This window comes from Hyperoodon ampullatus (genome assembly GCF_949752795.1).
Source record: "Hyperoodon ampullatus genome assembly, chromosome: 2".
NCBI classification, from domain to species: Eukaryota; Metazoa; Chordata; class Mammalia; order Artiodactyla; family Ziphiidae; genus Hyperoodon; species Hyperoodon ampullatus.
The window spans coordinates 164,322,064-164,336,696 of NC_136915.1; the positions used below are offsets into that span (position 1 = coordinate 164,322,064).

General features: G+C 39.5%; 1 protein-coding gene across 1 annotated transcript in view; it reads right to left on the minus strand.

Annotated features, from left to right (window-relative positions):
- Window positions 1–14,633, minus strand: part of PAPPA2 (pappalysin 2) — a gene marked incomplete at both ends in the record, with an annotated part of 293,177 nt that overhangs the window by 38,765 nt on the left and 239,779 nt on the right. The window contains 2 exons of the mRNA XM_079728440.1: window positions 10,899–11,008; window positions 13,114–13,249. Coding sequence (XP_079584566.1) covers window positions 10,899–11,008; window positions 13,114–13,249 — 246 coding nt within the window. The remainder of the gene's footprint in view (window positions 1–10,898; window positions 11,009–13,113; window positions 13,250–14,633) is intronic.

A 14,633-nucleotide genomic window follows, 5' to 3' on the forward strand; every position in this document is an offset into this window, starting at 1 on the left:
TCAAAAGATACACTTCAGGAAAAGAGAAAGTCCCAAAAGACGTTTCAAAGAGAAAAAGAAGTTCTCTTTATAACCTGCTACCAATCCACCCATTTGTGGACTTTCACACTCACATTTTAAATTTAGTACAATAGAAATTCAGGGAAACCAGAAGAAAAATGATGCAATGTGAGATATGAGTTTTACATAAAACAGCACTCCAGTAATTGAAAATTATACATTCTAGAATGCTAAGACTGTACAATAATCAGATTGGAGACATTTGCATATATTAAGCTGTAGGTATATGAGTATATACCTCAGAGTCAGTTATGAAAATGCACATCTGCAGTATTTTTCTGGAGTTATATTACTATAAACTAAAATTTTTGATATTCAAAACTCTATACTGTAATAATGTAGAAGGCGACTTTGCTTAAATTATCATTGCAAAGACACAGACCTACTAGAGAATGGACTTGAGGATATGGGGAGGGGGAAGGGTAAGCTGTGACAAAGTGAGAGGGTGGCATGGACATATATACACTACCAAACGTAAAATAGATAGCTAGTGGGAAGCAGCCGCATAGCACAGGGAGATCAGCTCGGTGCTTTGTGACCACCTAGAGTGGTGGGATAGGGAGGGTGGGAGGGAGGGAGATGCAAGAGAGAAGAGATATGGGAACATATGTATATGTATAACTGATTCACTTTGTTATAAAGCAGAAACTAACACACTACTGTAAAGCAATTATACTCCAATAAAGATGTTAAAACATAAATAAAAATAATTTTCATAGCACTAAAAAAAAAAGAAGAATTATCAAATATATACAGTCATTCCTTGATATCCACAGGGGGTTGGTTCCAGGACCCCCGCAGATGCCCAAATCCAAGGCTCCTCAATCCCTTATATAAAATAACATACTATTTGCATATAACATCCTATTTATACTTTAAATCATCTCTAGATTACTTACAATACCTAATACAATGTAAAAGCTATGGAGATCGCTGTAAATACAATGTAAATGCTATGGAAATAGTTGCCTGAAAGCAGCAAATTCAACTTTTGCTTTTTGGAACTTTCTGGATTTTTTTTTTTTTTTCTGAATGTTTTGTTACCAGATAATGGTAATGGCAAAATGCAGTAATTTGAACCCTTGAAATGCAAATACATGGCAACTTTATTCCTTCTCATGCACTGAATCCACTAAGGACCCCCAGTCCCCACCCTAGTCAGTCAGTCATTCAATTCAGACTAAATGTAGCACTCACTATGACCCAGTTTCCTCAGGGAGCAAGAGGGATCTGAAGATCCACCAATCCTGTCACTGCCCTCAAAGAACTCAGTCTATGGGGGGGAGGTAGCTGGAAGTACATCAATTCCTCCACATGAAGGGGAGCTTAGCCTCAGCGCCCTCACATGACGACCATAGTCAGAACTTGCCAGAACACTCTGAACTGACTGGATCAGTTTCTCTTATGCTCTTCATACCTTCTACTCCATCTACCACCTTTATACATGCAGGAGTGTTGATCTTCTAATACTTGATAAATTCTAAAAATACATTGCAAAAGAAAAAAACAAACAAAAGAAAAAAAAACCTAAAAGAAAGGAAAAGAATCTGTCTGTATTTACTTTTAATTCTTTTTCTCCAGTGCTTTTTTTTTTTTTTTTTTTTTAACCACAGACCCTTTTGGTTTTCTTTTGTGAACCTCTCTCCAGATTAATGTTCTGTGGAACTCACTTTAGGAAATGCTACTCAATAGTTATATGATGGAAACAATACATGTGCCTTTTTTTTCACATAACAGCTTCTTCATTTTGCTCTGCTGAAGCAAACGGCAATTACCATTTATTGTGAAATTTGTGATATCTGTCTTTCCAGTCTTTTTTTCATCACTGTTCCATTTGTAGTACTAGCCTCTACATCTCTACTCTGCATCAGTAGTGGGCCTTCATTTTATTTTATATATATATATATTTTTAACATCTTTATTGGAGTACAATTGCTTTACAATGGTGTGTTAGTTTCTGCTTTATAACAAAGCGAATCAGCTATACATATACATTCTCCAGTGCTCTTTTCTCTTATTATTTCCAATTTATTTTTTACACCTTTGTTTTTGTTTTTGTCTTTTGTGGCCACATCACATGGCTTGCGGGATCTCAGTTCCCTAACCAGGGATTGAACCTGGGCCACAAGCCCGGAATCCTAACCACTAGGCCACCAGGGAGCTCCCCTACATCTTTGTATTTTTTTGTAATTTAATTTTCTTATTATGTGATACATGTTCACAGTATAAAATCTAAAAAGCATAAAAGGATACACAATCTCCCCAACTACTCAATTTCCTGCATACTATTGTTAGTTCTTTTTTATGTCATTACAGATGGTCTATGAATATACATACGTATATAAAATTATTTATTTCCTCACATAAAGTATGAAATACTATAATTTTATTTAGTGCTTTAGTTTATTGTTGTTTGATTGTCTAACTTTATTTCACTTCATAACATTTCTTGGTGTTCTGTTCATTTTATGGTATAAGGGTTGCTGCATTCTATTGATTGCATATTATTCCATTTCATGGATGTACCTTAATTTACTTAATCAGACCCATATTAATGGATATTCAAGTCATTTTCAGTCTTTTGCTCTAACAAACAAAGCTTATGTATAAATCATTTCATATATGTGCAACTACATCTGTTCAATAAACTCATGATAGTGGAATTGACAATACCCATCTCAATAAATTTTTTAATATTCTATAATTCAGTCTTAAGACTAATTCAGACTGGCAACCTCCTTGATCTCTGTACAGATTACAAAAGTTTCTGGTACCTGTGTCATATACCTTCCTAGACTGCAAAATCCTTGAGAATAGGGACTGTCTCCCACTCACACATCTTATTTCAGTGACTTAGAGAGAGACAATGTTCAACAAGTACTTGTCAACCGTTAAATAGGTTGTTGTACCTTTAGGTTTCTTCTTTATCTTCTGGCCTATGAAAGTCACTCATCTCATATGAAAAGATCTGCATATAGAATTAACTGAATAACTACTTACTGATCAAAATTGGAGGAAAATTTCAAATGTTTCTCAGATCCTACATTTTATGGGCACATTTGTGGTAGTGAGGTGAAAGAGGAAAGTGACATGGGAGGAAAACTAGTGAGAAGTTGGCATAGAAGGGCTAGCTCCTGGCGAGGTGTGTTAAATTAATTAAACAAGGAGGCCATTACACTGAGGTGGCTCTAATGCCACGGCGGCCTGTGGAAGCAAACCAGAATCTAAGCCTGTCAATGTCTCAAGGTTATGAAATTGAAACCAAAGGGCAATCAATCAGGAACAACCAACTTGGCTTTAAGCTATAACCAATCAATAATTTCCTTACTTTGCTTCTGCTTTTTCTCTATAATCAGGTCTCTCCCCAGCTGCTGTTGGTGGAGCACTCCTAAACCCAGTTTGGCACTACCCGATTTGAATTGATTTTTGCTCAGATAAACTCTTAAAATATTTAATATGCCTCAGTTTATCATTTAACAGTTCAATATGATTTTCTTATTTTCTGGAATGTTTTTGACAAATTATAATCCTATATATTACATTTGAAAAGCTATAGAGAATAATTGAAAAAACAACCTTATATCCTCTGCTCAGCTTTATCAAATCATAACACTTTGTTTTATCTGCTTCCAGAGTTTGTCACTAGAGATTCAATTAATGTCCCTATATATGTCCCTCCAACATCATTCTCCTTCCATCCTCCCTATTAGTAACAACTATTCTGAATTTTAAAATTATTTCTATACATTTGTATATAATTATAACTATAGTTGTTATACCATTAGCAAGCCACTTCTCAGATGGATCAATTGTGAAAACTAAGGGCCAAGGATTTATTTTAAACTTTTCAAAAAGAAAAAGTTCATGAGAAAACCAGTTTAAAGATTTCCTCTTGGTTGGACTATTTTAAATTTTTTTAAAAAGCAAGGGAAAAAAGAGAAGAAAGGAAGAACAAAGGGAGAGCAGAGATGGGAAAGGAGAAGATGGGGTGGGGGAGAAAGGAGGGGAGAGAGAGAGAGAGAGAAGGGAGGGAGGAAAGAGGGAAAGAAAACCAGTTACGGGTTATTAGGATGGTCATAGGGCTGTATGAAGGCTGTTGCCTGGTTAAATGTGTTGTTAAAGGTCACAAGACTGATGGTTAGCCAACATTAAGGTCTAATACAAAATTGCTCAATTGTTTTTTATCAGGAATAGTTACTTGACAGAATGGGCTACTCATCACATCAGATCACAAAGTTTTGCTCCTTGCCCAGGTTTGTGATGATCTCCTTATTACCATATATGTATGCAGCCCTAAATAAAATACAGCACTATTTTGCATATTTATTTGGACCATAGCACATTACCCTGCAATATACTTTGTGGTTATTCTTCCCCCATCCTCCAAGACACTCTTGTCTACTCTTCTCTAGAGAAGAGGGAATTGATGCCTGAGACTTACTCAAGCAGAGAGAGAACAATGCCACGTTTTAAACAGATGAAAAAGAAGATTTTTTCATGACTCATGTCTGAGGGATTTGTTCTCCCGTGATGTGTGGCAAGTGTCATTGGAGCTGTTACACACAATTGCACCCATCAAGAGGACACTCGGGGTGGGGGGAGGGGAGGATTAGGAGATGAGGGGACAGACTGGAGGGTGAGACCAGATAGTGGGAAACTGTGACTTCTGGAGGCTATTATCTTCCTTTTTTCCTCCTGCTTTTCTCTTCCTCTTAAAACATTTTGGTTTTATTTAAGGAATTATTAATCCATTGGGGACCAACTTGGGAAAACAAAGTCAGAAATTATAAGGTTTGTTTTGACTGAGCAATTCTGTTGAAGAGCTGGGGAGTTGAGAGAGGGACTCCATGCAGTGTTGAGAACTTTGCAAACCTAACGTGTGTAGCCACAGGAAAATCTCATTAATTTGGACCTCACTAATTCCTAATTAGGATATACTAAAAAAAAAAAAGAAAAAAAGGATTATGCAATCTGGGAAAACTGAATTTATGAAGCAGACTAATAGGGGAAATGAGATGTTATGATGGATACTTCTGTATTTCAGAAAGAAACATTTTCAAATACAGTTTAGAAAAACTCATTTACATGCAAACAATTGCCTTATTATGTGCAAAAAAAAAAATCTCTCCATGAAATCTGGTTCTCAAAAGACCACTGCTTTATAATGTAAGTCAAAATGTCCATTTTCCTATTTTAAACAGGAAAGTCGCAAGATATAATAAAACATTCTCTAGACACAGTGGTTAAGGACAATAATAAAAAATCAGTCTTACATAGGCTTTCTGGAAAAATCCAAAGGTTTGCCATGAGAAATGGCTCTGTGGAGGTGGGAGGCATTGTCTTCTTCGAGCTCTTTGGTTTCACACAGCAACCTCGCTCTGAGCCACGGGTGAAATGAATCATGCACTGAGGAAGACATAATTCCTACACCCAAGACTCTTACAGTTTGGTGTTAGAATGACAGAAAAAGGGGAAAAAAGCAGAAAATGAAGAAGAGGAAAAGCAGGGATGAGAAAAACACTAAATGCTCTCAGCGGAAGTGCATGGGGAGCTCTTCCTACACCCTCAGCTCAGACCCCCTAGATATGACCAATGGTACTGATTGGGCAGTTGGTTGTCTCCTGTCTGTCCCAGCTGCCAGTTTCCACTGCTCAGTCACCCTGACTAGCAGGGATTTATTTGACAGCCAAGAAGCCCTTTTGTTTGGCATCCTCTCTTTTGTAGGGATATGTCTCTGCTGATGCCATCACCATAGAAAGGTCTAAATCCCTGGGTGCACTAAGGAGGAAAATGCCATTACAACAACAAAGGCCCAGAAAGTCCATTTGGGAATTTGAAACTCTTATTTCATGTTTCCTACAGCCAGCACGCCCTTGAAACATTTAGAAATAATAGTATATATTCATCCTTACTCTCTTCTCAGTCTCATAACCAGAGCCATTAGAAATTGCTTCTTCAGTCAGAGGTGTCCAATAGGAAGCACTGAATGGCCATTAATTGTCTTCCCAGCCCCACTGGTAAAAGGCACAGAAAAAACAAATGACTCAAATGACCTACACACCTCTATCTACACACACTAACAAGCAAAGCATAGAACTTATAGAACAATATTTTTCTTTCTTATAGATAGCAGGTGATATCTTTTCAGAGGGGCTGGAAATTTCCAAAGATAAGATTTGTACTAAGTGAACTTAAATTCCATTTTTACATAATTCAGAACTATGTGCTAGAAACTGTGCAAGACATTGCAAAAGTGTTATTTTGAATTTTTATAACAACACTTCAAGATAGATAATACCATCCTCATTCTTGCTGATGAGCAGACAGAGGCTCCAAGGGGTAAGTCATAGAGTATTTGAATCCAGGAGGACCTCACTCTTCTTCTGACAACTGCCACTTTGAGTTGTTTTTCATCAAAACCCCAGACTACCTAAATCCTCAGAAATTCTTCCTTTAATGAAAAGTATATTATTCTAGGAGTCAGGTATCATGTTCAGGAATAAAAACCAGTAGAACCCCCAGAGACAGGCACATAAATGTTATAGGAACCTAAAACGTATGCTTCATTGTCCTTTAAAAACAAACTCTTTCACAACAAGGAAAAGCAGTATTATAGGGAAATATCTCTCTAAATTATCTTTGTTAGACTTCACGGGGAGGGAAGGGACATGTGGGAATGAGGAGGTTCTCATAGTTGGGGCAAGTGACTTCTTTTCTATTTGATAGGCAACTAACCTAAACATACACCAGGGGGAAAAAAGACTACAGCCAACAGGGTGATTCAGGGGAAATCACTGAACTTGGAGTCAGAAAAGTTGGCTGCACTGCTCTCTCCATTTCTTGAAAGCTGTGCAACCTTGAACAGATAATCCGACAACATCTAATTTGTCAGTAAAATAAGGATAATAAAATCTTCCTTTCTTAGTTTATTGGTTTGTGAGAAGATTCAAATGAAATTATAGATTTCCAAAATATATATATTATGTATATATACACAACTTTGAAAGCAATAAAGTGTTATCCAAATGTAAGATATCATTTTTATTACAAAGAATGAAGTCATTGGAAGCAGACTAGAGAAAATGATGCAGTTTAAACCATTGCTCTGTAGTCTTGCCAGATACCAGGTATTTGAAGTATGGGAGATAGCAAGGGTTTACATGAAATAGGAGATCATCATTTACTAAACAAATGAGCCAGGCTCCAAATAGGTGTACTTGTACTTAAAATATTTACGTTGCCAGTATTCTATTTTGTAATAGCAGTGTTTCGCAAAGCATTACAGTGGAATTACCTGGGGTGCTTGTTAAAAAATGCACACCCCAAGGCATTGGCAGTCTCTCTAAAGGGGGGAACCCAGGTCTGCTCCCTTTACAAACTGCCCAAGTGATTCTGAAGGACACCAAAACTTAAGATTGAGTACAATATGGAACATCCTTCAAGATAAATCAATGTAAGTTACAAGGTTTTTACTCGAAGAAGACTTTCATTTAATACAACTGCTTTGGTGTATACGGCATTTCTCCGTCTTTGTGAGGACAAGCTTAGATTTCCCACCCCTCAAGAGCCACTGAGTGCCACAAAATAGGACCATCTAAGGTTAGGGCATAATCTCATCTCTGAGGACCTGGGTACATAAGGGCAATAACCTCATCATTATTTCCTTTGCTTCCACTGACTTCTTTTTCTTGACTAGACCACAGTCATGATAAATGCAGTGATACAAATGATAACATTTGGTGTTTGGTTTAAGAAGAAAATAAATTCTACATTTTCTTTCTGGGGCGGGCAACTTGAAATTGACAAGGATATAATTATACATAGCAGTAAGAAACTGCAGCAAGTGCTCCCAGTTTGAGAAGAAAATATATATTTACTTTCAAAGTAGAAAATGATGTTATAGCAATTTCTTTGCTTATTCGACCAACATTCATAAGACACGTACAATTTGCCCAGCACTGAAAAAGGAACTAGGAATGTAAACATGAACAAAATGCTATGGAACAGAGGTAACTAAATAATAATGACTCCCCCGAAGGATGGTTGAGAAAGGGGAGGTTTTAATAAAATAGAAGATATTGTTTTTCATTTTGGAAATAGTCAAGTCTCTGTTATTGGTATCCCTGCTGTCTTCAAGAAGAAAAGTGAACTGCTCTTCTCTGAATGTCCCATTTGGAAAGCAGAGGTGGGAGACCCCCCATCACCGGAAGGCCTGCACTCTGGCCTGACAAAGCCTACATGCACCGATTGTGCCCATCGGGTGTCTTGTTGGGTAGATGCTGAAGTGATTGTAGAAGGGTTCCTGAAGCAGTTCATTTCTCAAGTGGGACAAATGGATTGTAAACATCCCAAGCCTTTCCCCCTTTAGCTGCTTATAGAGAAAGAGAAGTCTTTCATCATAAGAAGTTGAGTTCAAGGGACTGACAGAAAGGGTCTAGACCATCTGGCACTCCGTGAACATGAGGCAGAAGTTCTTTCTCCAGGTACTGTAATTCCAGCTAAACCTTCACAACAGACTGTGGGAAATGGGACAGGAAGTCTAGAAAGGCTGGGATGGGAGAACCAGACAAGGTGTCTTTCTGGCTTTCTCCTTCCTGCTCCATACGGTCTTCCCAGCGCCCTCCCACTCGTGGTGGGCCCCCTCTTGCGTCGTGTTCTCATTGGGTTCAACATCCTAAGAGGGGTCGCCATGCCCTACAGGATCTCGTCCACCTGCCGCTGCCCTGTCTCATCCTTCTAGCTCCCAGCTCCCCTCCCCTCACCACCGCAATACCCTGGTTTCAGACACACAGAACTTCTTACCATTCCTTATCCTCTAGAATTTTCTCCTCGATCATAGTTTAAGACCCAGAGGGAAAGCTTCCTGGTCTGTTGATCCTCCCCAACTCCCCAAAGCTCCTGAGCAGAAGAATTAGATGCTTCCTCTTGGGTGTTCCCACAGCTCTTCTACCACGAGCAAGCCATTTCCCATGTTGCATTATTATAAATGTTTGTTTTCGTGGGCATATTATAAGTCTTGTAAACAGAAGGACTCTCATTTTTTTCCTTTTCATATTCCCAGCATTTAGCACAGTTCCAGGGCACACAGTAAGCCCCAATAAGTGTTTGCTGAGTGAGTGACTGACTGAATTAATAGGGTCATGCTACTCCCATCCCCCACCCCAAAGCATACTTAGAGTATTTGTTCCTGATCCTCCTGTTTTAACACACATCCCTGCCAATAAGACAGCACAATTAGCCTGTGAGGGAAAAGGAGCAATCTGAGAATGGTTTCTGAATGAAATGTACTATATCTCTAGCGTCCATCTCTTGGTGACTCTGTGGGAATAGCCTTCCAAGGTTTTTGTTTATTAGACAGTCTAATACAGCAACAAAGCTCTCAGGCTTTCTGATATCCCCACCCTCCCATTCTAAGAAGAAATAACTTCCTGACTACAAGGTCACCTCCATTCATATCTTGTATAGCCTTTTCTTTCTCTTTTTCATTTACTCATTTCACAAATATTTATTGAACACTTACTACATACCAGTTAGTGTTCTAGGATCTGGGGATATAGTAGCGAACAATAATCCCTCACTGACCTTTTTATTCTAGTGGTGGAAAGAGACTTATTAATACATAAGATAAATGAGTAAAATATATAATATGCGTGGTCATGATAAGTCCTAAGGAGAAAAACATAAAAGAGGGAAGGGAAACAAAGTTTTAGGGGAGTTAAAATTTTAGATAGAGTAGTCAAAGGAGGCTTTCCTGACATTTGAGTAAAACTCTGAAGGAAGCAAAGGAGCAAGACATGAAGATACCCAGGAGAAGGGCATTCTAGGCAGAGGGAGCCACGGGGCAAAAGTCCTGAGGTGGGAGTGTGCCTGGCGTGTTCAAGAATTAGCCAAGAGCCACTGTGGCAAGATTAGAGTGAGCCAAGGAAAGCATATGGGAAAGTCAGGAAGGTAAAGGTCAAAGGAGGCCATGGAACTGAGAACCCAGGTGTGGGAAGGACCCAGTGTGTGGATGTTGAAATCAGTAAGAGTTATGCCAGGAATATTAGGTAAAGTGACTGTGAGCCAGGAGCTAAAGTGGTTAAAAAATCAGGGAAGGGAGTGAACTGAGGGTCAGAAGATGACAGCTGCACTGAGGGTGGTGAGTGCTTTATTCTGTTGGCATTAGATTCAAACGTGGGTGATTTCAGGGAGGAGGCAGGGAGAAGAGTTTGGAAGTGGCATTGAGGAGACAGGAGGACATCTGCTCCTGTCCCAGGCCCAGAGACAGGAGGGGTGTGAAAGAGAAAGTAGGAACCAGTGGGCCCTGCAGGGAGGCAGAATCCTCAGGGTTTCAAATGAGGATGAAAACGAATGGAAAGCTCAGAGATGTAATGGATCTTGCTCATGACTGACTTTGAATATCAGAGGGTCCAGAGAGGATTTTGGGGTTTAGAGAGAGTAGGAAATGGAGGCAGGAAAGGTAACTTTCCTTACTTCCTCTAGTCATTCTCTCCCTGTTTTCAGTTTTATTTTCATCTTTTCTAATTTATCTTCCTATTTTTCTATTAATGATAATTTTCTCTTTCAATTGCCTTCCTGTATTATCATTCTTTATGTCTCTGAGTCTTCCTTCTATATTATCTTTTAAACTTTCCTTTGGATATTGGTCATCTTTTTTTCTCAAGCTTTTCTCTTTTTTCTTCTTGATTTTCAATCCTTCTCTCTAGGAATGATCCATGCGGTTGTTTGCTCTAAGGATGCTTTGAAAGCCTCTGAAATTACTCCAGGGAATATGCTGCCGGTTGAGAATTGTTCAGCAGTCTTACATCCTTGGCACATAAAAATGATCTTTTCCTCACCTGGACTTTGACAGGTTCCATCCAGTGCTCCAGAGTGTCAGCAGTGACGTTCTCAGGAAGGATTACGGGATCGCTAGGGGGGATTATACACGATGGGGAACACACTGCACCTGAAGGAACAGAAATTTATAAAAGAGACTTGAACTTCCCACATCTCAGTCTTTTACATCTTGGTATCATTAGCTTTGATTTTTCTTTTTTTTTTTTAATGGTTTTTTTCTTTTCTGCTCACTTCTTTTTTAAATAAATAAACAAATTAATTAATTAATTTATATTTTTGGCTGCGCTGGGTCTTCGTTGCTCCACACGGGCTTTCTCTAGTTGCGGCGAGCGGGGGCTACTCTTCATTGCGGTGCTCAGGCTTCTCATTGCGGTGATTTCTCTTGCTGTGGAGCACAGGCTCTAGGCGCGTGGGCTTCAGCAGTTGTGGCTCGCGGGCTCTAGAGCGCAGGCTCAGTAGTTGTGGCACACGGGTTTTGTTGCTCCGCAGCATGTGGGATCTTCCCGGACCAGGGCTTGAACCCATGTCCCCTGCATTGGCAGGAGGATTCTTAACCACTGTGCCACCAGGGAAGTACAAAAACAATTGTTTTCTACGTTGTAGGTCACCTCATTAACATGGTCATAGGCAGGGTCGATACTCATCTACTGTGTACCTGTAGGGATATTCCTACACTAACTAGTAAAGAGCCACTTCCCCAAGTTAACTCCCTTGGCCCAAGTGCCCTTTCTCCTTCTAGTCCAATATACCCCCTCCTCTGGAATCCCTGAATCTCTGTATGACTTAGCAATAAAAGATTTAATTCCTGGTCTCATAGACCTCCAATACCCCACTCCAGGACTCTGGCCAGCCAAAGTCTACCCGGATTTGTTGATGCCTTTTAAGTACTTTTAATACCATTTCTGCTCATATGATTTCCTGGAAGCTTATGATTGCAACATCTACTACCTAAGAACTTTACTAGCTGGGGAAAAAATGGCCCAGAAATCATGAAGGTGGATTTATAATGCCCGCTAGACTGAAGATCATTACACAGGCAGCCAAGAAATCTATGTGATTAAAAGAGGAAACAAGGGGAAATCAGAAGCAGAGATTTTGGTCATGTGTTGGCCTTTTAAAGACAAATCTTGCTTTATTTCTTTGTATGTGGTGTCTTAAGTATCTTCTAAAATTCTTTTCAAAGAAGGTAGACTCTTAGGGTTCTCTATTTCCTCATCTAAAGATTTTGATGATCTATCTCCAAGTTTCTTTTCAGCTCACACTTACCTCTATTAATGTTTTTTGCTGACTTGTATAATAACTAAAAGAGTTACATGACTCTTAAGGACTCTATATACATGTGTGTGTGACATATTAATGTAAAAATTAGCGGGTGGGGAGATAAGAATTTTCTCATGAGACACCATGCAAGAGGCATGGTCTCAGCATTCCGCTACTCCTTGCCTGACCTTAAGATTTCTCAGTGCAAAGAGCAACTTGAAGATGGTAAAGAACATTCTCAGAAACTAACAAGCTTTCTCATTAACTCAAATTATACCACTGGCATTACAAATGTTAGAAGGACTTGGAAAATTACTCCTTGCTTGTACAATTCAAAACTTCAGGTTAATCTCACTAAGTTTTCCACAAACAGCATCTCTTTTCTGTGATGCTTAAGTCCAGCCAGAGCAAATTTAAGTCAACTTGACTTTCAATCGGCCCTGGCCACAGAGACTTTTAATTTCAATGACTACATTAAGAAGTTACCCCTAGGTTCTGGATCCTAATCCCCTGCACAGAAGGAATGGCTGCTGAGCCAGGCAAGCAAAGGCAATTTCAAATTGTTCCTTTCAGGAACTCTCTGCTCCAGTAACAACAGCAGAGAGAATGGAGGAGGCGCCCAGCACATGCGTGGTGTGCGTCTACACATTTCCACCTTTCCTCTTAGAACTACTACTCCTGCCACAAATCAATCCACTTTTCAGCCTGCTGCGAAGTGGGTAACGTGACCAGACACTATGCAAATGGCTCAGCAGCGGCAACAACATTACACATGAGTGGAGGAATTAAAAAAAACATAAATTTGTCATAAATTTCATTTTTACTGAAGCAGCTAAGAGTCAACTTGAATTTCTATCCACTCCCCAGAGAGAACAATGAATCTGATTCAAGATCCAGCCAGTCCTAGTTAAGGATTACTTGGGAGCAGAAGTCAGCATCCCTTCCCAAACATACCAATCCTGTATCCCTGTTCACACTTGTACTCCACGAAATTCAGCTCCGAGGTGGGTGGTGGGCATTCCCCTTGCAGGTTCTCACACAACTTGAACTCCTCGGTCCACAGTCCCTCCTTCGTGCAGAGGATGGGAAGCTAGAATATCAAAAGTCAAACACATGTACCTTATTGTTTTGCTAACTTCTTTTAGAGTGGGGGAAAAGGTGGTCTGATTAAATGGTAGTGTTCTCCAACTTCTAGAACCTGGACTAAAAGACAATATTGAGATAATAAACCATGTTGTTTCTGACCACCACCTCCCCCCCGCCAAAGAAAAAGTCAAGACAAGTTTTTGCTGTTTTGATGTGAAGGAATCATGAACAATTTTGTCATTAATAAAATTCATTAACAGTGTGTTTTCCTTTGGATGTAAGGATACGGTGAGCTATCAACAGTAGCCCATGCATTCTGAGATAGTTTTTGGAATTTTTTTCCCCGATGGTGTTGTTTTGCATTGATCCATTCATACTATCCCACAGATGCTGCTTGTGGCAAATGTCAGATTTTTTTCAATATGAGTTTGAGCCCGTAAAACTAATTCATAATTTTTCTGGAGGTGCTTTTTGCCTTTCTGCTTGAATGGAGACATCATAGATGCTTTTGATCTCACCAAAAGTTCTAGTCCCTTTCTCCACATGTATGCTGGTTTGTGTAACTCTTGGCTTCACATCCCCAGCAATCCCAAAGTATACTATAGGCAGAACACAGAGAGTAGCACTAACTCACAAACCCCAAGACAGTAAGATTTTAGAATTACAATAACTCTCCCTTCATCTGGCCAACTCCTTGACTCCTTAAACAATCAGTGCAAACAGATGTGTTGAGTTCTAAGGGGTCTCATTTCATAGAGTATTCTTCTCAAATCTGTCCTGCAGTATTTACCTTGGAGTACTCGACACTGAGATAAAGGCATGCTCTAGCAGAGCAGTCAAGGTCATTGATCTTTGCCTAGGAAGTCTGCTTAACTTCCTGTCTCGTGTATGTGTGTGGTACTTGAAAAGATTCTAAAATAAAATTAATTTTAGTCACATAACAGTGATAAGACTGTGGTTGCTGCTTGAGACCTCTGACGCCAAAATCCTAGGGAGAATAATAGTCAAACAGCGCCTTCGGCTTTGCCTTTGCTGAGGAATTCGTGTTTCTGTTCAGGACTCTGTTCTTTTAAAAAGTGTAATACCGGCATTTCTAGCCAAGTTAGATCAGAGGAAATCACACTGCCAAATCAGAATCCCAGCATTTTTGCAATTTACCCAGGTACCCAACCCATCAGGTTGTTCTTCTTATCCAAGAGGAAGTTCTGAAATCAGCAGAGAATATTCCAAAAACGTGGTCTCTTCTGAATTCCCTATCAACTAATATCAACACCCCTGGTTAGAATCCCAGCTTGGTAAGGCCCTGCCTACTGCAATTCATTTAGATCATTTCTACAGAACATTCTTGGATTGGTCACCAAGACTAGAGCACAGCCTGAGCCAAAATA